Raw genomic sequence first — 22,689 nt, forward strand, 5'->3', positions numbered from 1 at the left:
TATATTTGCCTGCTGCTACCTTCCTAACTATGGTTTTTTAGTTGTTAGTGTTGCCATATATATAGCTGATCTTAGATAATGTATGTACATACTGAGAATATTTAACACAGAGAAAATAACACGATTAACCCTACAATTATACGATAGCACAGATCGTGCCCATAAAATGGTCAGCCAAGTGACCATCAGTGATAGGTGATATACCAAATAATTTGTCTACGTTGCGGTAGAAAGTTGACAAAATAGGTGAAACAACAGGTTTGCACAGAGAGCTTATTGCGATTTTAACACATACTGTATAATATAAGTTCGATTCTGTACAGTGAAAATGCAGTTTATAACAACTGTCTTCCAACTCACTGACCACGCGGGGTTTGCCTCCCTGCAGAGAGTGAAACAATGCATTCTTGGACCATCACCTGAACTTTTCTCTTGAGAAGCTTGTCCTTCACACCAGAAAGCATGCTACGGTAAAACATCTCCAAGCGAGCGAGTTCATCGGTATCTGACGAATCCAAGATGTTCTCAAATTCCTTCCTGATATCAAAGACTGCAGACTCTTGAAGTGAGCGAGGAAGCGTCCGTTCGTCCATTGGCTTGCGGAATATTGAAATGTGGAGTATGTTGGCATATCTCTCCATGAGTGTCAGTTTTGACCTAAGGAACTGTAGCTCCTCTGAGGCAGCAGATAACTTCAGCTCCAGCTCGGTGCTAGTGCGATCATTCGCTCTTGATGTCGACGCCTGCGCTTGGTCCCCATGAATCTCTTGGAAGTTCTCATCAAGAGGAGGCCACATCACAACGCATGGAGTGTAACTGTCAGTAGTCTGGTCTCTCCCAAGCACGCCGCTGCGGCCTCGGCCCCATGCCCACATCCTGTACCCGTCACCGGCAACAAGAACAGTGTGGGCAGCTCCACAGGCAACCTGCACTGGCCCCAGAAACTTGAACCCATTCGTCTCAGGAGACTGAACCCTTATGGGGTACAGAGCATCCCCTGCGTCCATTCCTGAAAAGCTAGCATCTGGGCACAATCCGAGGCCTCTCTCCATTCCCCAGCACCACACCTCTCCGTCGGAGGAGACCACTGCCGTGTGGAACAATCCACAATCAAGAGAGATGAGGAAGGAACCAGTGGGCAAGCCGTCAACAGGCTGCGGGGAGCAGATGGTGGCAGTTGTTCCATGGCCAAGCTGCCCATTGTCACCAATGCCAAATGTCCAGCACCGAGATTCAAGATCCTGATCAAAGGACTTCTTATTGGTGAGCACAGCAGTGTGCCAAGCTCCGCATGCAATTTCATACACCTCCCATGAAGAGCCTTCACCAAATTCTGAGATAAGCACGGGGCGAGACCTACTTTCCTTGTCACCTAGACCCAACTGCCCATGGTTGTTGTTACCCCAGGAATAACAGACAAGGTCACCTCCTGTATATGTCTCTCCAGCACTGACAGCAGCTACAACATGCTCATTACCGCAGGCAACCTTAACCACAGTGTGACCATGGAAATCCCACACAGGCAGTGGGGCTGAGGTAGCTGCTATACAAAACTCCCCATCATCAGTCTGCTGGGGGCAATTCCCCCACATCCACAGGGCCCCAAGACTGTCTATTGCGAATGACATCATGCCCCCAGCTTTCACGGAAGACAACTGTAACAGAACATACAACGGGATCAATCAAGCAGAAAGCTCTCAAGCTTAGAGTCTGCAAACTGTTGATTGCTGAAAAGGGGTGCTTCTTTTATACCTTCAAAGGAGTCCCTGCAAGAGTGTTCTGTTCTTCATCCTGCAGTGTTTCAGGGGAACCCAAATCTTGAAAACCGTCGACCAAACATGGAGAAAGGGAATTCTCTTCCCCATAGCCAAGCTGACCGTCCGTTAGGTAGTCAAGAAAGTAAAATAGTCGATAATGACAAGGATATTACTAGAGTGATTTCGATATGACAAAACTCAAAATAAGACAAGCAGTATAAAGGATACAGATATTGTAGCCCCATGACCAGAGTGAGCCTTCATCTGCAATGTTGAAGAGTATTCATTACCAATGACATTTCACTATCAACCTTCATCATACTATATTACTATTTGGCAAGGGTGTTTCACTACCGTTGAAGTTAAGAAATCATTTACAGATAAGACTCACAACAAATGAAACAACTTATTTCTCATGCACCAAGAGTCTAGAGAAACAAGGGATGTTTTGTGTACGGGATACTCTCACTGTATCAGTTCAGTCAGTAATGCATGGTCAGGTCAAGACCACACGAACAGTTACACAAATCAACGGTAGAAAAATTCAATGCACATGCATGCACACATCGTATGAAAGCCCAATTGCTTGTGAAATCAAGAGAAATCACACATGGCCTGGACCCTGGGCATCATTTCAACTTGCAGACTGCATCACCAGCAAATAAAACTGCCAGTTTAGTGACAACCATAAAGTGGAATCAGGCAGTCCCACGTTTTGAGCCACTGTAAGATCAATTCCAGTTTTCTTTTCAGGCTAGTGCATCTACCACTCTCCACAAGCCGCACAGACATCATAAATTCAGAATGCTGCAAGTACTTCAGACAGTATTTTCCCGACCCAAATTGCCGTACAACAATGTCTAGTTTCGCTTTTACTACCACGAAGAGGAGTACAGTAGTAGAAGAAGCGGACGAGATAGAGGCATAGAGCACGAACCGTCGAGCGCGAGGCTGTGGTACGCGCCGGCGGCGACGGCGGTGAACCTGGGCCGCTGCCTCCCCGCAGCAGGAGCAGCAGCGACGGCGGGCACGACAGCGGTGGGCACGTGCACGTCCGCCTCGCGACCGGTGCCAAGGCGGCCGAACGTGCCCCGCCCCCATGAGTACAGCTCCCCGTTACCTGCAAGCCACGAACGAAAACCACCCTTCAGATCCCGAATTCCGGCGATGCCCGGAAGAATCCGCGTGACAAAAGTGGCCACGTGGGGCGGGGGTCGGGGGTGCTTACTGGTGAGGGCGAGCGTGTGGGCCTCGCCGGCGGCGACGGCGGACACCTTGGGCGGCATCTGCGGGGGGGCAGCGGTGGAGTGGCGGAGACGGCAGGGGTACAACCGTACAAGTGGAAGAATTGGCCGCGAGAGGAAGGTGGCGGTTGAAAAGGAAGCTCGTGGAGGAGAGGAGAGGAAGACGATAAAGGAGTCGACTCACTCGAGTGAATGAATCGAAACGGCAAAGTCAGTGTGAGAGTTGCGTGCGTGCGAGCGTGCCGATATCTTCGGGCTCGCCCGCGCTGTCGTCTTCGCTTTTTCTCCGGAGCTATCCTGCGATACGTATCGGTTTGGGCGTGTCGCGCGCCTAGCTGCCGCTGCGTCACCGCAGATGCAGATATGGCTGCTGCTACCATGATGATAAGCGCCATTAAGTGGTTGGAATTTAGGAAAAGGTGGGTAGGTGTGCTGATTGGGAGTGCGATGTGGACAGGTGTTCATGTGTACTCACTACTGTCATCAATGTAGACAAGTGGCAGTGTTAACTTTCTTTTTTGGGGTGCGCGTGGAATTGTCAATGTTTTTACTGAACTGAAGCGGCAACCAAACCAAACTCTGCATATATGATCAGAGCATCCTGGAGAAAAAACTCATGACACTACTCCAAAAACGCAAACTCGCAACACTGCAAATCAACAATCAACATCCAGGTGATGCCATCCATTGCACCAAGGGGGCTCCAATTTGTACAAGCAGCCAACTCACAGGACTTCAGGACACTTTACAGGTTCAGGTTCGGCGCATCATCTAAAGGCACAGCACCCTGAAAGTTGAACTCCCTGCCAAGGGGTGTACTAGTTTGCCACCATCTATCTCACATTCTCACAGATTTGACAGCCAGATAACATCGATTATAGCGGATGCGGCAAGGAAGGCGCAGCTGAGAAAGGCGCACGCGATGGAGGCTGCTGATAGGTCGCAAAAACGTGGCAAGGGCTTGCAGAAGTTGGGAAGCGCCGTGTGCCGGATGCCGGTGCGGTTCAAATTTGCGACGCCCGCCGCTGCTGACCCCCCGCTCAGCATCGCATACGCAAAGACCTGCCAAGGATGCACCAGCCGTATAATTCTTCAGTTCCATGGAAATGTCAGACACTAGCAGAGTTCAGAAAGTTCAGATGTTATTTGTCAAAGCTAACAGAGGGTCATGAGCTACTGAAGGCGCTATTACCTGGGAAACAAAGTTTGGAAGCAAACAAACGCCTAAGGACAAACATCGTACAGAAAGCTTGCAAAAAGTCCTGGTCTCCTGGGCTTCCCATTGATAGGGTTTACTGGAATGATTCGGTGACTATTTTTTATGTGGTATACTTTCAAATTTCTTCAATCACTTCAATGTGACTTGTCAAACGGCATAGAGAATGCATCAGTGCTCAAAAGAAACAGATAAATGTGTCTTTTAAGCAGCATTAATTTTGATTGGGAGGGGTGCGAAAATAATCATATGCAAGATGCTAGTAAGGAATCGGTAATGAATTACTTGGTAGTTCGTTTACTGAGATTTAATTTATGGTTATTATAAATCATTCTCCATCTTATAGATAGCATGAGAAAACAATGTCGAATTACCTTTGTACTCCAATATCAATGCCAAAAAAACAAGATGTGCATTTACCATGTATCAACTGCTACGAGGGCCACTGAAGAAACGCCATACCAACTATGTATAAGAAAATTCAGAAAAAGTTTTTCTGTACAAACATTAGTTTGCTCAAATATGATTTGCCTTTGCTCTTCACCTAGTTGCGTGCCACTGTGGAGTTTAATTCTCAATATCTTCAAGAAAAAACAAACAGCCCTTATGGACTTTTATTGTATATTTAGCACAATTGAATCCCTATACCGCCGCGCATGTACATGATACTCAATTTTGCTCGTGCCTATTTCTAATAAAAGTGCAGAATATACTTATCTAAAATATGTTTATAAAGTGATATCAGTGTATTCCTCAAATGCATAAGACTAGGTGACAAAATGCACACTCACATGCACAAAAAAGTGATATGTTTATAAAGTGATATCAGTGTACAGTGATAAAGGACAGAATAGGAATACTTTGCAACATTGAACACTCACATGCACACAAAAAAAGAATAATTTCTCTGTAAGCTATAAAAAGGATTCATTTTCTGTAGTCTTTTGTGGCTAGTGACAAACATTCCATCTAAATCAAGCAAGGAAACTTTTTTACCGCTTCCTTCCTTCTTTTGCTAGTTTGTTGTTCTCTTTGCGGGGTTTTTTCCAACTTCAAGTTTTTTGTTTGGTTTGTAAAGACTCTCACCATCTTTGGTGATTCCTCCTAACACAAAATGATGCACATTCAAGAAAAGAAAAAAGTAACGGAACTATTTTTATGTAGCCAACATATAGACATGGCAAGCTAGTGACAAGGGACTAAATAAATTTTGTACTAAGATGACAGTTGCTAGCATGAGATTTCTTCAGTCGTAACTTAGAACTAACTCAACCAACCGCCTATACTAGTACTGGCTACTGACCCGCCCATAAAATACATAAGAGTATTACATAACATAGAGGAAACTGTCACTTTTATGCAGACATCACAAACAGGGAAATAAAGTATGAAACAACATGACTAAAAAAATAAAATCTAATCATCGGAGCACAAATAACAATGATAATTACCAGAAAATGCATAATCAGATCAAAATGATCATAACATACCTGATCACCAGCTAACAGCATCCAGGCATAGCGCCTGGATGGAACCACAGGGACTTTCTTCAAGGCCTTGTACGCAATCGACAGAAGTTGTGCCAGAGAGTAGGCAGCTGCTGCCGCAGATAGCCCAACCAAGGATCTGAAGTTACGAACAACACCATCAGAACTAAGTATTCTGCACGGAGATATTTACAGATTTCAAACTACAACAGTTCAAAGACTTACTTCAGCGAATCAGAGAGGGACCATTTGGCATACAGTGGAATCTCGATGCCAAAGATGATGAGACTACCCCGTTGCTTGGCAGAGACCATGAGCGACATTGAGAGCAGCGCCATCACGAGGGCTGCAGCTCTGGTGGCCACCATGGCCATGTCCAGCCGTGGACATCTTGCTGCTACAGATGTTGTGGGAGGCTCCGGCACCGCGCTGCTCCCCATGGCCGGCATCTGGATGCCAAGCTCCGAACCATTCTGGCCATTAGCAAAGGAACCCATTCCTTTTGCTCCTGGTTGTGGTTTTCTGATCGTAGAAGCTTTTGGCTATGCTGTTTTTCCTTTTAGCATGGTGATGCAACTGAAGGAGGGGGGTGGAGGATTCTAGTAAAAAGATGTATCTGGTTGAGAATCCATGTTATATGCATATATGATGCACCCGTGAATGTTTTCTGTACTTGCTGTCACCATGCTATGACAAAAGCAGCACGGCTTTCGAGCTACCCAAGACCTGTAAGTTGTTTGCTAGCCTATCACTAGGATAAGATTTTAGCTGACAACTGCAGTTATCGCCAAGTGTCAGCAGGATGTGTAATTTGTGCATTAAGAACAGTGCTAGGTTCTATAGTTATTGCAACAACAAAGCAATTGCGTGGGAATCTTTTCTTTTCTCTCCAAAGATTCGTGGGAATCTGCGTATTCTACCAAATGCAGTGGACTGAAAGGAGAAGGCAGAATTAGTAAGACTAAAAATTTGCAGTCACATGGGTTAGTTATTTGGGATACAATACGGTTGTCCTAATCATTAGGTAAGCCTACTTTAAGACTGATTTGGAGTATGGTTCTTTAAGGAAGATGTGGGCGTCAGTTTTAATGGAGATCTACTACAAAAATTTAAGATCTCGCTCAGTACCCATGTAATCACTAGAAAACACACCTCTAGCATTGGATAAAACCGTCAGAGAAATCTAACTGGAGCAGATCAAAACAGTGTTTCTTTGGCGACCTCGCCAAAGAAACACGCCGGTAAAGAGCAAAGTCATACAAGACCAAACTTATACCTAAGCGAGGGAAAAGAAAAAAACCAAAGCGATCAAAACAGTGATCGACAAACTACAACAACGACCGTATCTGCAAATGAGTTTCCATCATGATTTTGATAACGAGATTGGAGAACTAGGTATTGAACAAGTATCAGTGAAGCAAAGAACAGACCTTTAGTAGTTCAATGGCGGCCATTTTACAGAGCTATAGGCTGCAGCCTGGGAACTTCATAACTTTCCTCTCCGACATCATCTTCCTCACCATCTCTACCTCACCCCACATGCCAGCAGCAGCGTATATGTTGGACAGCACTACATAAACCCCGTCATTCCATGGCACAGCCGCTAGTAGCTGCTCTGCCGCCCACCTGCCAACATTCACATTGCAGTGCTTCTCACATGCACCAAGCAATGTTCCCCATATCACCACATTTGCCTCCATCGGCATTCTGTGCTCCACCAAGGCACGCTCCTTATCCACCAAACCAACTCTACCAAGCATATCAACCACACACCCGGAGTGTTCAACGGTTGGTGCTACCTTAATCTCCCCATCTTCCATTTGCTTCAGCAAGCCCATCCCAGTATCTACCAGCCCTCTGTGTGAGCAAGCAGAGAGCACTGCCAACATCGTCACCCTGTTTGGCGGCACCCCTTCATTCCTCATTTCATCAAACATGCTTAGTGCACGCTGCTCCTCACCATGCGTTGCAAGTCCTGTAATCATGGTTGTCCACGACGACACATCCTTGAGAGGCATTCTCGTGAATACCCTCCCTGCAAGGTCTGTGCGGCCGCACTTGGCATTCCTATCGACCAACGAGTTGGAGAGGGTCGCGTGAAGCCGGCCTGATCACTTGCATTGTAACATGCACTTGTGCAGCTGCTCTACCAAGCGAATATCTCCAACGGCACAGCAAGACGACATGAGACTCGCCATGGTCAAATCATCTGGTACGACGCCACACCACCGCAGCTTGATAAACAAAGCCAACGGCTCTTTGGATTTCCCAGCCTGACAGAGGCCGCTTATGAATTATGATGGCGTTCCACGAACCGAGTCCCCGGTGCGGATTTCCGTCAAACACCCTGCGGGCGGCATCCAGGTCGCCAGCTTTGGCGTGGCAGATAATGAGAGCGCTCTCTGTGAAGGGGTGACGCGCGAGGCCGCGCTTGGAGGCGGCAGCGTGGAGCTGGCAGCGCAAGCTGGTGGTGGGGGGCTCGGCCTGGGCTGCCGCCTTGAGTGCGAGCAGGAAGGTGCAGCGATTGGGGTGAGCGCCGTGGCGGAACATGTGGATCGCCACGTAGAGCGCGGCGCGGGGAGAGCCGAGGCGTACGTAGGCTCGTGTGAGGGCGTTCCAGTGGAAGGGGAGGAGGAGGAGGCCGTGGCCGGAGCAGGCGGGCCTGGAACCGCGGCGGGAGGCGCTCGTCGGCACATGGATCGAGCCGAAACGCCGCGACGTCGGCGTCATCTACAATGGAGGAGGGGTGGGGAGGCCGGAGGGGGTCGGGTTGCGCCCCGGATCGCGAGAGCGGGAGGAGACGGGGGCGTCAAGGGCGCGCATACCGGCAACACTGTAAATTTTGAATCGTAATCGAAGAGAGACAGTGGTATAAGGGCAGATCGCGCAGTCAGGACAGATTAGACCATCTCTAGCAGACCGTAAAAATTAGTACCGCAAAACATGTTTTCGATACCTCCAAATGTTTTTCTTAGGGAAACGTTTCCCCGCGGCGCGCCGGCCGAAACTCGGGCCAGTCGCGTCACATGCGGATGTGAATCACGTGCGCCCCTTGTATAGGACTGTCGTCGCCCGCTCGTGTCCCCTGCGCCGGCACCACCGCGCACCCTCGCGCCTTTTTTGATGCCCGACCATCGCCCAGTGAACTCGTGCACCGCCTCCGGCCCCTCGCCATGGACGCGCCCGTCGCCATGACCTACGGCCTTCACCATGGCCGCACACGACAAGGACCTGGCACCGGAATGCCTCCGACCAGCAGCGCTGCGAGGAGCGATGAGGTACAAAGGAGGAGGGTACCATCGTCGGCGCTGGGCTGAGCCACGGGAGATGACATGGCCTCCTCCTGCCATGGACGGACCCATGCCTATTCAAATGTTGCAACCGTCACATAAAACAACTCTAATAGTTGTTAAAGAAGCTTCAACCGTAGATAGGAAAAGCTTCAATCGGACTGCCCAACAAGGAAAAGTTGCAACCATTTCACACAAAAGCTTCAATCATAGATAGAGAAAAGCTTCAATCACGGCACCACGCAAGCGGAAAAGAATTGCAACCATTTTGACAGAAAAGCTTCAACCACGATACGAGTGTTGCAACCATTGACAAAAAAAGGTTTAAGTGTATATAGAAAAAGGCTTCAACCATCAACAGGGGAAGCTTCAACCAGCAAAATCAAAATAAAAAAGTTGCAACCCTTGTGAAAAAAGCTTCAGTCCTAGGTGAAAAAAAGCTTCAATTGGTACGGTGGAAAGCTTTAATCTGCGAGAAAAGCTTCAACCGGCATAGAAAAAGCTTCAGTCGATGAGATAAAAAGCTTCAACCTGACTCACCAATGGCAGCGAGCGGCGACATTGAGAGCTGCGTCGGTGACACGACAATGCAACAACGATGGCAGCTACTAGGTGCCGCAATGACAGAGGGTGCCGGTGTGAGGGGCGAGGGCTTCCTGCTGGACCGGGGGGGCGAGTACGGATGCTGCGACGGCGAAGAGGACGGCAACCGACGGCAATGGGGACGGAGAGCGCATCCAATGATGTGGGATTGCGGGGGGAAGGAGGTCCAGGTGAGGGGGGTAGTGTTGGAAATATGCCCTAGAGGCAATAATAAATTGATTATTATTATATTTCCTTGTTCATGATAATCGTTTATTATCCATGCTAGAATTGTACTGATAGGAAACCCAGATACATGTGTGGATACATAGACAACACCATGTCCCTAGTAAGCCTCTAGTTGACTAGCTCGTTGATCAATAGATGGTTACGGTTTCTGACCATGGACATTGGATGTCGTTGATAACGGGATCACATCATTGGGAGAATGATGTGATGGACAAGACCCAATCCTAAGCCTAGCACATAGATCGTGTAATTCGCATGCTAAAGCTTTTCTAATGTCAAGTATCATTTACTTAGACCATGAGATTGTGCAACTCCCGGATGCCGTAGGAATATTTTGGGTGTGCCAAACGTCACAACGTAACTGGGTGGCTATAAAGGTACACTACAGGTATCTCCGAAAGTGTCTGTTGGGTTGGCACGAATCGAGACTGGGATTTATCACTCCGTGTAAACGGAGAGGTATCTCTGGGCCCACTCGGTAGGACATCCATAATGTGCACAATATGATCAAGGAGTTGATCACGTGATGATGTGTTACGGAACGAGTAAAGAGACTTGCCGGTAACGAGATTGAACAAGGTATCGGGATACCGACGATCGAATCTCGGGCAAGTATCGTACCCCTAGACAAAGGGAATTGTATACGGGATTGATCGAATCCTCGACATCGTGGTTCATCCGATGAGATCATCGTGGAACATGTAGGAACCAACATGGGTATCCAGATCCCGCTGTTGGTTATTGACCGGAGAACGTCTCGGCCATGTCTGCATGGTTCCCGAACCCGTAGGGTCTACACACTTAAGGTTCGATGACGCTAGGGTTATAAGGAATAGATATACGTGGTTACCAAATGTTGTTCGGAGTCCCGGATGAGATCCCGAACATCACGAGGAGTTCCGGAATGGTCCGGAGGTAAAGATTTATATATGGGAAGTCCTGTTTTGGTCACCGGAAAAGTTTCGGGTTTTATCAGTAACGTACCGGGACCACCGAGAGGGTCCCGGGGGTCCACCAAGTGGAGCCACCAGCCCCGGAGGCTTGCATGGGCCAAGAGTGGGAAGGGACCAGCCCCTGAGTGGGCTGGTGCGCCTCCCACAAGGCCCAAGGCGCAGCTAGGAGGAGAAAGGGGAAACCCTAGGCGCAGATGGGCCTAAGGCCCACCCTAGGGCGCGCCCCCCTCAAACCCATCTAGGGCTGCCGCCCCCCTAGGGGTGGGAACCCTAGAGGGGGCGCACCCTCCTCCCCTCCTCCTATAAATAGTGGGGGTTTTGGGCTGCCCAACATAGACGATTTGATCTCTCCCTGGTGCAGCCCTACCTCTCTCCTCCTCGTCTCTTGCGGTGCTTGGCGAAGCCCTGCTGGAGGACCACGCTCCTCCACCACCACCACGCCGTTGTGCTGCTGCTGGATGGAGTCTTCCTCAACCTCTCCCTCTCTCCTTGCTGGATCAAGGCATGGGAGACGTCACCGGGCTGTACGTGTGTTGAACGCGGAGGTGCCGTCCGTTCGGCACTAGGATCTCCGGTGATTTGGATCACGACGAGTACGACTCCTTCAACCCCGTTCTCTTGAACGCTTCCGCTTAGCGATCTACAAGGGTATGTAGATGCACTCTCCTTCCCCTCGTTGCTGGTTTCTCCATAGATAGATCTTGGTGACACGTAGGGAAATTTTGAATTTCTGCTACGTTCCCCAACAGTGGCATCATGAGCTAGGTCTATTGCGTAGATTCTATGCACGAGTAGAACACAAAGTAGTTGTGGGCGTTGATTTTGTTCAATATGCTTACCGTTACTAGTCCAATCTTGATTCGGCGGCATTGTGGGATGAAGCGGCCCGGACCGACCTTACACGTACTCTTACGTGAGACTGGTTCCACCGACTGACATGCACTAGTTGCATAAGGTGGCTAGCGGGTGTCTGTCTCTCCCACTTTAGTCGGATCGGATTCGATGAAAAGGGTCCTTATGAAGGGTAAATAGCAATTGGCATATCACGTTGTGGTTTTTGCGTAGGTAAGAAACGTTCTTGCAAGAAACCCATAGCAGCCACGTAAAACATGCAAACAACAATTAGAGGACGTCTAACTTGTTTTTGCAGGGTATGCCATGTGATGTGATATGGCCAAAAGGATGTGATGAATGATATATGTGATGTATGAGATTGATCATGTTCTTGTAATAGGAATCACGACTTGCATGTCGATGAGTATGACAACCGGCAAGAGCCATAGGAGTTGTCTTTATTTATTGTATGACCTGCGTGTCATTGAACAACGCCATGTAATTACTTTACTTTATTGCTAACCGGTAGCCATAGTAGTAGAAGTAATAGTTAGCGAGCAACTTCATGGAGACACGATGATGGAGATCATGATGATAGAGATCATGGTGTCATGCCGGTGACAAGATGATCATGGAGCCCCAAGATGGAGATCAAAGGAGCTATATGATATTGGCCATATCATGTCATTATTATTTGATTGCATGTGATGTTTATCATGTTTTTGCATCTTGTTTACTTAGACCGGCGGTAGTAAATAAGATGATCCCTCATAATAATTTCAAGAAAGTGTTCCCCCTAACTGTGCACCGTTGCGACAGTTCGTTGTTTCGAAGCACCACGTGATGATCGGGTGTGATAGATTCTAACGTTCACATACAACGAGTGTAAGACAAATTTACACACGCGAAACACTTAGGTTGACTTGACGAGCCTAGCATGTACAGACATGGCCTCGGAACACAAGAGACCGAAAGGTCGAGCATGAGTCGTATGGTAGATACGATCAACATGAAGATGTTCACCGATGATGACTAGTCCGTCTCACGTGATGATCGGACACGGCCTAGTTGACTCGGATCATGTAATCACTTAGATGACTAGAGGGATGTCTATCTGGGTGGGAGTTCATAAGATGAACTTGATTATCCTGAACATAGTCAAAAGATCTTCGCAAATTATGTCGTAGCTCGCGCTTCAGTTCTACTGTTTAGATATGTTCCTACAGAAAATTTAGTTGAAAGTTGATAGTAGCAATTATGTGGACTAGGTCCGTAAACTGAGGATTGTCCTCATTGCTTCATAGAAGGCTTATGTCCTTAATGCACCTCTCGGTGTGCTGAACCTCGAACGTCGTTTGTGGATGTTGCGAACATCTGACATACACATTTTTGATAACTACATGATAGTTCAGTTAAATGGTTTAGAGTTGAGGCACCGAAGACGTTTTGAAACGTCGCGAAACATATGAGATGTTTCGAGGGCTGAAATTGGGATTTCAGGCTCGTGCCCACGTCAAGAGGTATAAGACCTCCGACGATTTTCTTAGCCTGCAAACTAAGGGAGAAAAGCTCAATTGTTGAACTTGTGCTCAGATTTTCTGAGTACAACAATCATTTGAATCAAGTGGGAGTTGATCTTCCAGATGAGATAGTGATGTTTCTCCGAAGTCATTACCACCAAGCTGCTAGAGCTTCGTGATGAACTATAATGTATCGGGGACATATATGATGATCCTTGAGATATTCGTGATGTTTGACACCACAAAAGTAGAAATCAAGAAGGAGCATCAATTGTTGATGGTTGATGAAACCACCAGTCTCAAGAAGGGCAAGGGCAAAAAGGGATACTTCATGAAACGGCAAATTAGCTGCTGCTCTAGTGAAGAAACCCAAAGTTGTACCCAAACCCGAGACTAAGTGCTTCTGTAATAAGGGGAACAGCCACTGGAGCAGAATTACCCTAGATACTTGGTAGATGAGAAGGCTGGCAAGGTCGGTAGAAGTATATTTGATATACATTATGTTAATGTGTACTTTACTAGTACTCCTAGTAGCACCAGGGTATTAAATACCGGTTCGGTTGCTAAGTGTTAGTAACTCGAAATAAAAGCTACGGAATAAATGAAGACTAGCTAAAGGTGAGATGACGATATGTGTTGGAAGTATTTCCAAGGTTGATCAAATATCGTACGCTCCCTCTACCATCAAGATTGGTGTTTGCGTTGAGCATAGACATGATTGGATTATGTCTATCGCAATATGGTTATTCATTTAAGGAGAATAATGGTTACTCTATTTATTTGAATAATACCTTCAATGGTCTTGCACCTAAAATGAATGGTTTATTGAATCTCGATCATAGTGATACACATGTTCATGCCAAAAGATATAAGATAGTAATGATAGTACCACCTACTTGTGGCACTACCACATAAGTCATATCGGTATAAAACGCATGAAGAAGCTCCATGTTGATGGATCTTTGGGCTCACTCGTTTTTGAAAAGTTTGAGACATGCGAACCATGTCTATTGGTATATATGCATGAAGAAACTCCATGCAAATGGACCACTTGGACTCACTTGATTTTGAATCACTTGAGACATGCAAATCATACCACATGGGCAAGATGACTGAAAGCCTCATTTTCAGTAAAATGGAACTAGAAAGCAACTTGTTGGAAGTAATACATTTTGATGTGTACAGTCCAATGAGTGCTGAGGCATGTAGTGGATATCGTTATGTTCTTACTTCATAGATGATTTGAGTAGATACTGAGTATATTTACTTAATGAAACATAAGTCTGAATTATTGAAAGGTTCAAGTAATTTCAGGGTGAAGTTGAAAGATCGTCGTGACAAGGGGATAAAAGATCTATGATATGATCATAGAGATGAATATCTGAATTACGAGTTTGGCACAGAATTAAGACATTGTGGAAATTGTTTCACAACTAATACAGCCTGGAACGCCATAGTGTGATGGTGTGTCCGAACATCATAACTGCATCCTATTGGATATGATGCATACCATGATGTCTCTTATCGAATTATCACGATAGTTTATGGGTTAGGCATTAGAGACAACCACATTTACTTTAAATAGGGCACCACGTAATTCTGATGAGATGACACCGTATGAACTATGGTTTAGAGAAACCTAAGCTGTCATTTCTTAAAGGTTTGGGGCTGCGACGCTTATGTGAAAAAGTTTCGGGCTGATAAGCTCGAACCCAAAGCGGATAAATGCATCTTCATAGGACACCCAAAACAGTTGGGTATACCTCCTGTCTCAGATCCGAAAGCAATAAGGGATTGTTTCTAGAATCAGGTCCTTTCTCGAGGAAAAGTTTCTCTCGAAGGAATTGAGTGGGAGGATGGTGGAGACTTGATGAGGTTATTGAACCGTCACTTCAACTAGTGTATAGCAGGGCACAAAGAGTTGTTCCTGTGGCACCTACACCAATTGAAGTGGAAGCTTATGATATTGATCATGAGACTTCGGATCAAGTCACTCCCAAACCTCGTAGGATGACAAGGATGCGTACTACTTCAGAGTGGTACGTAATCCTGTCTTGGAAGTCATGTTGCTAGACAACAATGAACCTACGAGCTATGGAAAAGCGATGGTGGGCCCGGATTCCGATAAATGGCTCGAGGCCATAAAATCCGAGAGAGGATCCATGTATGAAAACAAAGTGTAGACTTTGGCAGAACGGCTCGATGGTCGTAAGGCTGTTAAGTATAGATGGATTTTAAAAGGAAGACGGACAATGATGGTAAATGTGACCATTAAGAAAGCTCGACTTGTCGTTAAGATGTTTTTCGACAAGTTCAAGGAGTTGACTACGATGAGACTTTCTCACTCGTAGCGATGCTAAGAGTCTGTTGGAATTATATTAGCATTATTTATGAAATCTTGCAGATAGGATGTCAAACATTGTTTCCTCGACGATTTTCTTGAGAAAAGGTTGTATGTGATACAACCGGAAGGTTTTGTCAATCCTAAAAGATGCTAATAAGTATGCAAAGCTCTAGCAATCCTTCTAAGGGCTGGAGTAAGCATCTCGGAGTTGGAATGTATGCTTTGATGAGATGATCAAAGATTTTGGGTGTATACAAAGTTTATGAGAAACTTGTATTTCCAAAGAAGTGAGTGCGAGCACTATAGAATTTTCGATGAGTATGTGTTGTTAACATGTTGTTGATCGGAAATGATGTAGAATTTCTAGAAAGCATGCAGAGTTATTTGAAAAGTGTTTTTCAATGGAAAGCCTGGATTAAGCTACTTGAACATTGAGCATCAAGATCTATAAGGATAGATCAAAACGCTTAATGGTACTTTCAAATGAGCACATACCTTGACATGATCTTGAAGGTGTTCAAGATGTATCAGTCAAAGAAGGAGTTCTTGCCTGAGTTGTAAGGTATGAAGTTAAGACTTAAAGCTCGACCACGGCAGAAGAAAGAAAAAGGACGAATGTCGTCCCCTATGCTTTTGTCATAGGCTCTATACGGTATGCCATGCTGAGTACCGCACCTGATGTGTGCCTTGCCACATGTCTGGCAAGAGGGTACAAAGGTGATCCAGGAGTGGATCACTAAATAGCGGTCAAAATTGTCCTTGGAGTAATAAGGACATGTTTCTCGATTATGGAGGTGATAAAGAGTTCGGCGTAAAGGGTTACATCGATGCAAGCTTTAACACCTATCCGAATGATTCTGAGTAGCAAACCGAATACGTATAGTGGAGCAACCATTTGGAATAGCTCCAAGTGGAGCGTGGAAGCAGCAATTATAATATGACCTAGAGATTAGCGAAGTACATACGGATCTGAATGTTGCAGACCCGTTGACTAAAACCTCTCTCACAAGCAAAACATGATCAAACCCAGAACTCATTGAGTCTTAATCACATAATGATGTGAACTAGTTTAGTGACACTAGTAAGCTCTTTGGATGTTGGTCACATGGTGATGTGACCTGTGAGTGTTAATCACATGGCGATGTGAACTAGATTATTGACTCTAGTGCAAGTGGGAGACTGTTGGAAATATGCCCTAGAGGCAATAATAAATTGATTATTATTATATTTCCTTGTTCATGATAATCGTTTATTATCCATGCTAGAATTGTATTGATAGGAAACTCAGATACATGTGTGGATACATAGACAACACCATGTCCCTAGTAAGCCTCTAGTTGACTAGCTCATTGATCAATAGATGGTTACGGTTTTCTGACCATGGACATTGGATGTCGTTGATAACGGGATCACATCATTGGGAGAATGATGTGATGGACAAGACCCAATCCTAAGCCTAGCACATAGATCGTGTAGTTCGCATGCTAAAGCTTTTCTAATGTCAAGTATCATTTCCTTAGACCATGAGATTGTGCAACTCCCGGATACCGTAGGAATAGTTTGGGTGTGCCAAACGTCACAACGTAACTGGGTGGCTATAAAGGTACACTACAGGTATCTCCGAAAGTGTCTATTAGGTTGGCACGAATCGAGACTGGGATTTGTCACTCCGTGTGACGGAGAGGTATCTCTGGGCCCACTCGGTAGGACATCATCATAATGTGCACAATATGATCAAGGAGTTGATCACGTGATGATGTGTTACGGAACGAGTAAAGAGACTTGCCGGTAACGAGATTGAACAAGGTATCGGGATACCGACGATCGAATCTCGGGCAAGTATCGTACCGCTAGACAAAGGGAATTGTATACGGGATTGATCGAATCCTCGACATCGTGGTTCATCCGATGAGATCATCGTGGAACATGTAGGAACCAACATGGGTATCCAGATCCCGCTGTTGGTTATTGACCGGAGAACGTCTCGGTCATGTCTGCATGGTTCCCGAACCCGTAGGGTCTACACACTTAAGGTTTGATGACGCTAGGGTTATAAGGAATAGATATACGTGGTTACCGAATGTTGTTCGGAGTCCCGGATGAGAATCCCGGACATCACGAGGAGTTCCGGAATGGTCCGGAGGTAAAGATTTATATATGGAAAGTCCTATTTTGGTCACCGGAAAAGTTTCGGGTTTTATCGGTAACGTACCGGGACCACCGGGAGGGTCCCGGGGGTCCACCAAGTGGGGCCACCAGCCCCGGAGGCTTGCATGGGCCAAGAGTGGGAAGGGACCAGCCCCTGAGTGGGCTGGTGCGCCTCCCACAAGGCCCAAGGCGCAGCTAGGAGGAGAAAGGGGAAACCCTAGGCGCAGATGGGCCTAAGGCCCACCTAGGGCGCGCCCCCCTCAACCCTCTAGGGCCTGGCCGCCCCCCTAGGGGGGAACCCTAGAGGGGGCGCACCCCTCCCCTCCTCCCTATAAATAGTGGGGTTTGGGCTGCCCAACATACGATTTGATCTCTCCCTTGCAGCCTACCTCTCCTCCTCCTCGTCTCTTGCGGTGCTTGCGAAGCCTGCTGGAGGACCACGCTCGTCACCACCACCACGCGTTTGTGCTGCTGCTGGATGAGTCTCCTCAACCTCTCCTCTCTCCTTGCTGATCAAGGCATGGGAGACGTCACCGGGCTTGTACGTGTGTTGAACGCGGAAGGTGCCGTCCGTTCGGCACTAGGATCTCGGTGATTTGGATCACGACGAGTACGACTCTTCAACCCCGTTCTCTGAACGCTTCCGCTTAGCGATCTACAAGGTATGGTAGATGCACTCTCCTTCCCCTCGTTGCTGGTTTCTCCATAGATAGATCTTGTGACACGTAGGAAATTTTGAATTCTGCTACGTTCCCCAACAGGTAGTCGCTGACGGTAGGAGCGGCCAAGGTGGGCGTGCGGTGAAGAAGAAGAAGAAGAAGAAGAAGAAGAAGTCAACGCAGGGGGGCGGGTTGTTGGGGAACGTAGTAATTTCAAAAAAATTCATACGCACACAGAAGATCATGGTGATGCATAGCAACGAGAGGGAAGAGTATCGTCCACGTACCCTCGTAGACCGAATGCGAAGCGTTAGGCACAACGTGGTTGATGTAGTCGTACGTCTCACGATCCAATCGATCCAAGTACGACGCAACGGCACCTCCGAGTTTCTGCACACGTTCAACTCGATGACGTCCCCGCGAGCTCAATCCAGCAAGCTTCACAGGAGGAGTTTTCGTCAGGCACGACGGCGTGGTGACGGTGATGATGATGCTACCGACGCAGGGCTTCGCCTAAGCATCGCTATGATATAATCGAGGTATTATGGTGGAAGGGGGCACCAGACACGGCTAGGGGATCAATGATCAACTTGTGTGTCTAGAGGTGCCCCTGCCCCCGGTATATAAAGGAGCAAGAGGTGGAGGCCGGTCTACCCTCTATGGCGCCAGGAGGAGGAGTCCTCCTCCTAGTAGTAGGACTCCCCTCTTTCCTACTCCTACTAGGAGGGGGAAAGGAAGGGAGGGAGGGAGAAGGAAAGGGCCGCCCCCCCCCCCCCTCTCCTAGTCCAATTCGGAACAGAGGGGGAGGGGCGCGGCCTACCCTAGGCCAGCCCCCTCTCTCTCTTCACTAAGGCCCATACGGCCTATTATTTCGCCCTGGGGGTTCCCGTAACCCTCTGCACTCCGGTTTTATCGAAATCACCCGGAATACTTCGATGTCCGAATATATTCGTCCAATATATCGATCTTTACGTCTCGACCATTTCGAGACTTCCTCGTCATGTCCGTGATAATATCCGGGACTCCGAACTACCTTCGGTACATAAAAAACACAAAAAATCATAATACGATCGTCACGAACTTTAAGCGTGCGGACCCTACGGGTTCGAGAACTATGTAGACATGATCGAGACACGTCTCTGGTCCAATAACCAATAGCGGAACCTGGATGCTCATATTGCTCCCACATATTCTACGAAGATCTTTATCGGTCAAACCGCATAACAACATACGTTGTTCCCTTTATCATCGTACGTACTTGCCCAAGATTCGATCGTCGGTATTCTCAATACCTAGTTCCAATATCGTTACCGGCAAGTCTCTTTTACTCGTTCCGTAATACATCAATTCCGCAACTAACGCATTAGTTACAATGCTTTCAAGGGCTTTATAGTGATGTGCATTACCGAGTGCCCAGAGATACCTCTCCGACAATTCGGAGTGACATGAGTACAAGGTGTCCGCGTGTATTAGGTGGTAGTGACATGAGTACATAATTTGCATGGGTGAATAAATACACCTTTTGTTAAAAGTATGTTCTTCCTGCATAGCTACATATATATAACCCAACAAAAACACCTAACCTTTTATCAATACGAAAACAACATATTCACATGCATATGAGCAACGCTACGTTGTGAATAAACATTAGATACCGGCTAAAGCTCATACCATAAAACAAGAGAGAACCGTCAATTTAGAAACAACTAGCTAAATACCCGTGCGTTGCAATGGGGCCAACTTTATGTATGTATTTCAACCAGAATTTTTCTGATTTGGTTGAGATTGAGATATGCTATGAGGAGAGAATCCATAGGCAAAGCTAAACAAGGAGGTGAGGGTTTGTTTGATCAATGCGGGGGGGGGGGGGGGGGGGGGGGGGGGGGGTATGTGTGAGAGGGGACATGTATGAAGCAATTGTTTGACATTCTTAGCTTTGTGAAAAAGCAACACTCAATACTCTCGTGCCAATTCCTCATAATCATATCCAAAAGATTGTCTGCCAAGTAGTCCGCGGAACATATTTTGGAGAGTTTGTTTTACGGGACGCGGATTTTTGGCTTTGGGAGCATATGCTTTGTAAATAAATTTTAAAAATTCTGATTTTTTTAGATGTTCATATTAGTGTGGCAAGTGTGCTTGACAAGTCTCATGCCATATGGGATAGCAGTGCTTTGTCGGTGAAAAAAAAACAAAATTAAGTGTAACATTTGGCGTTCGACTTGTTTTTTTTGCACAAGTCAAAATGCTTAACTTTTTCACTAACAAAATTGCATGTACCATTTGGGTGCGACAATGAACATATCTATTTTTTTCAAAAAAAATTATTTGTAAAAATTCATTTTTAGCATGCAGGATCATGTACTCCCTAGAGCCAAATTGAATATCCGCCTTTTATGCTGGTATATATTGAATTTATGGTAACTTACCACATAGGGCATGTATCATATAAAGTTTTTTTAGAAGATCTTTTCGATAGTTCTAAATTTAAACAAATCAAAGAATATCTAGAAGAAAATTTTCCAAGTAAAATTCTCCAAAATTTCCATGAAATTGCTTTGAATCAAAAGGGCATGGACTTGTGATCGAACATACTGTCGCCAGTATCACTAGGACAAGCGGAAAACAAGATCAAAATACTCGCAAAGCAGCAGGATCACCATCGACGTTCGCCATGATCTCCTCTTCGAGCCTCTTGGCAATGCCATGCGCGAGCTTCTCCAGGAAACCCACGAAGCCTTCCAGCGTCCACCCCTCGACGGGATCGGCCTCGAACGACCACCTGACCGCGCACCCGGCCGGGTCGGGCTCCACGCCGATGGTCGCCCGGTACCGGCCGAACCCCTTGTTGGTCTCCACCACCTCGTAGCTGTAGGACCGCCCCGCGGCGTCGACCTCGAGGAGCCGCTCCTTGGACCAGCCGACCGCCTCCCCCGGTGCCGCCATGTTCACCGGCCCCGCGCAGTACCGGACGCACCCGGGCCGGCCGTCGTCGCCCTCCAGCCTCCGGCACGTCTGCACCAGGGACACCCACTTGTCGAGGGAGCAGAAGTCTCCCAGCAGGGCCCACGCCTGGTCGGGCGTCGGCCCCGCCGCCGCGGCGCGCACGGTGCCGCGCCACTCGGGCGCCGCCGTTTCACTGTCCGGGCCGTGACCGTGAGGCGCCATGTGCCGGCGCCTGGGCAGCTAGATCGCGGGTGTCGCCGTCAGGTGCGTGATTCGTGCAAGTGCAACGTCGGGATCGTGGTGAATATGATGAGGAACTGAGGGTCACGACTCGTGAGGGAGAGGAGGGGGCGTCTAGCTCACCAGCCGTGTAGTAGATACACAACGTGACCCGCGAGAGGATTAGTTGGCAGGTCGTACGTCCAACCGCATGCGTGTCCAGTGGCGGACTGGTGGAAACTGCTGGGTGCCTCCTACCAGCTTAGCTAGATGCGCGCGCTGCTTGCATTGCATGGCTTGTGAACCATAAAATAAAGTGCATGTGTATTGTCAACATATTCTCTCTAGCTGGCACGAATGGACATGAGTCCACGGGAGAAGCTTGTCACTTTGTGTTGTAGGGCCTCTTAGAAGTGGGGTTACGTGGCTGGGCTACTTAAAATTTGCCAGCTTTTGATGTGGCACCAGATGTATACGGTTTGTATATATGCTCATGCATGTCGAATACCCGCTTCCAAAAGCAAAGGCGCATACTAGCTCACATGTTCTGTCACGGGAGAAGATGATGCGTTGCTCTTTCCGCCTCTTTTGATCGTGCCAGTTCAGCACCGGGTACTAATGTGCTGATGTGATGTCCAATGCGTAAACATTACAATTTTGTAAGTGACTGGTCAGTGCACCTTTTATCCAGGCTGCCACCTCCAGAAAATGATTCAATTGTTGGGCTAACCCCTCCACATGGAGTGAACTGGCAGCACAATAATCTCAGCTCCATCTAATGGATGGGATATCTCCTTGAGAATTACAGTAATACTCTTTTCTTTTTGGTTTAGAGGGCTTATCTTAATTTTTTCGTTTTTTCAATTTAAAAGGCTCATCTCCATCTTCTATTGGGATTCCGAGGCACATTAAATCTTTGCATGCAAGAATTAAAAAGAAACTCACAAATGCATGTAATGTTCCTAGTCATTTAGTGGCTTAATGCATTAGTTTAATATGGGTAGTTTTGTAAAGTACGAGATACATTTCTCCACTCATCATCTGCCTTGAATGATGAAATTTCAGATTTGGGCCCTGTAAACCGGAAAGGAGAGGGAGTAATAGGAAAAGAAGACCCCCGACAACCTTTATCATGGTTGAGGGGATGCCACTATGAGAGGAGAGAACACCATAAAGCACTACAACCGACAAAAAAAGGTGGAGAGATGAGTTCGGATAGGCAGTAAAACGGTGTGGAACAT

At 47.0% G+C, this 22,689-nt stretch overlaps 3 protein-coding genes across 4 annotated transcripts; all 3 read right to left on the reverse strand.

Annotated features, from left to right (window-relative positions):
• Positions 1 to 201: 201 nt before the first annotated feature.
• LOC125543098 (ultraviolet-B receptor UVR8-like) lies at positions 202 to 3,411 on the reverse strand. Of its 2 annotated transcripts, none has more exons than XM_048706344.1 (5): positions 2,986 to 3,411; positions 2,695 to 2,877; positions 1,986 to 2,021; positions 1,753 to 1,872; positions 202 to 1,655 (listed from the first exon to the last, which is right to left on the reverse strand). In XM_048706344.1, the coding sequence occupies exons 1-5, from the start codon at positions 3,394 to 3,396 to the stop codon at positions 357 to 359; spliced, it is 2,049 nt and encodes a 682-aa protein (XP_048562301.1). In that variant the 5' UTR covers positions 3,397 to 3,411; the 3' UTR covers positions 202 to 356. The 2 variants fall into 2 exon arrangements, with proteins under 2 accessions (XP_048562301.1, XP_048562302.1); XM_048706345.1 differs by having other exon boundaries at positions 1,753 to 1,880; positions 2,986 to 3,234.
• A 246-nt stretch (positions 3,412 to 3,657) lies between these two features.
• On the reverse strand, positions 3,658 to 7,270 carry LOC125543099 (CASP-like protein 3A1). Its single transcript, XM_048706346.1, has 4 exons — positions 7,135 to 7,270; positions 5,930 to 6,303; positions 5,708 to 5,843; positions 3,658 to 4,063 (listed from the first exon to the last, which is right to left on the reverse strand). The coding sequence occupies exons 2-4, from the start codon at positions 6,199 to 6,201 to the stop codon at positions 3,848 to 3,850; spliced, it is 624 nt and encodes a 207-aa protein (XP_048562303.1). The 5' UTR covers positions 6,202 to 6,303; positions 7,135 to 7,270; the 3' UTR covers positions 3,658 to 3,847.
• Positions 7,271 to 20,662: 13,392 nt separating this feature from the next.
• On the reverse strand, positions 20,663 to 21,691 carry LOC125548070 (lachrymatory-factor synthase-like). The gene has a single exon (XM_048711757.1). The coding sequence runs from the start codon at positions 21,449 to 21,451 to the stop codon at positions 20,915 to 20,917; it is 537 nt and encodes a 178-aa protein (XP_048567714.1). The 5' UTR covers positions 21,452 to 21,691; the 3' UTR covers positions 20,663 to 20,914.
• Between the last annotated feature and the right edge of the window lie 998 nt (positions 21,692 to 22,689).

Source organism: Triticum urartu, chromosome 3 (genome assembly GCF_003073215.2).
Source record: "Triticum urartu cultivar G1812 chromosome 3, Tu2.1, whole genome shotgun sequence".
NCBI classification, from domain to species: domain Eukaryota; kingdom Viridiplantae; phylum Streptophyta; class Magnoliopsida; order Poales; family Poaceae; genus Triticum; species Triticum urartu.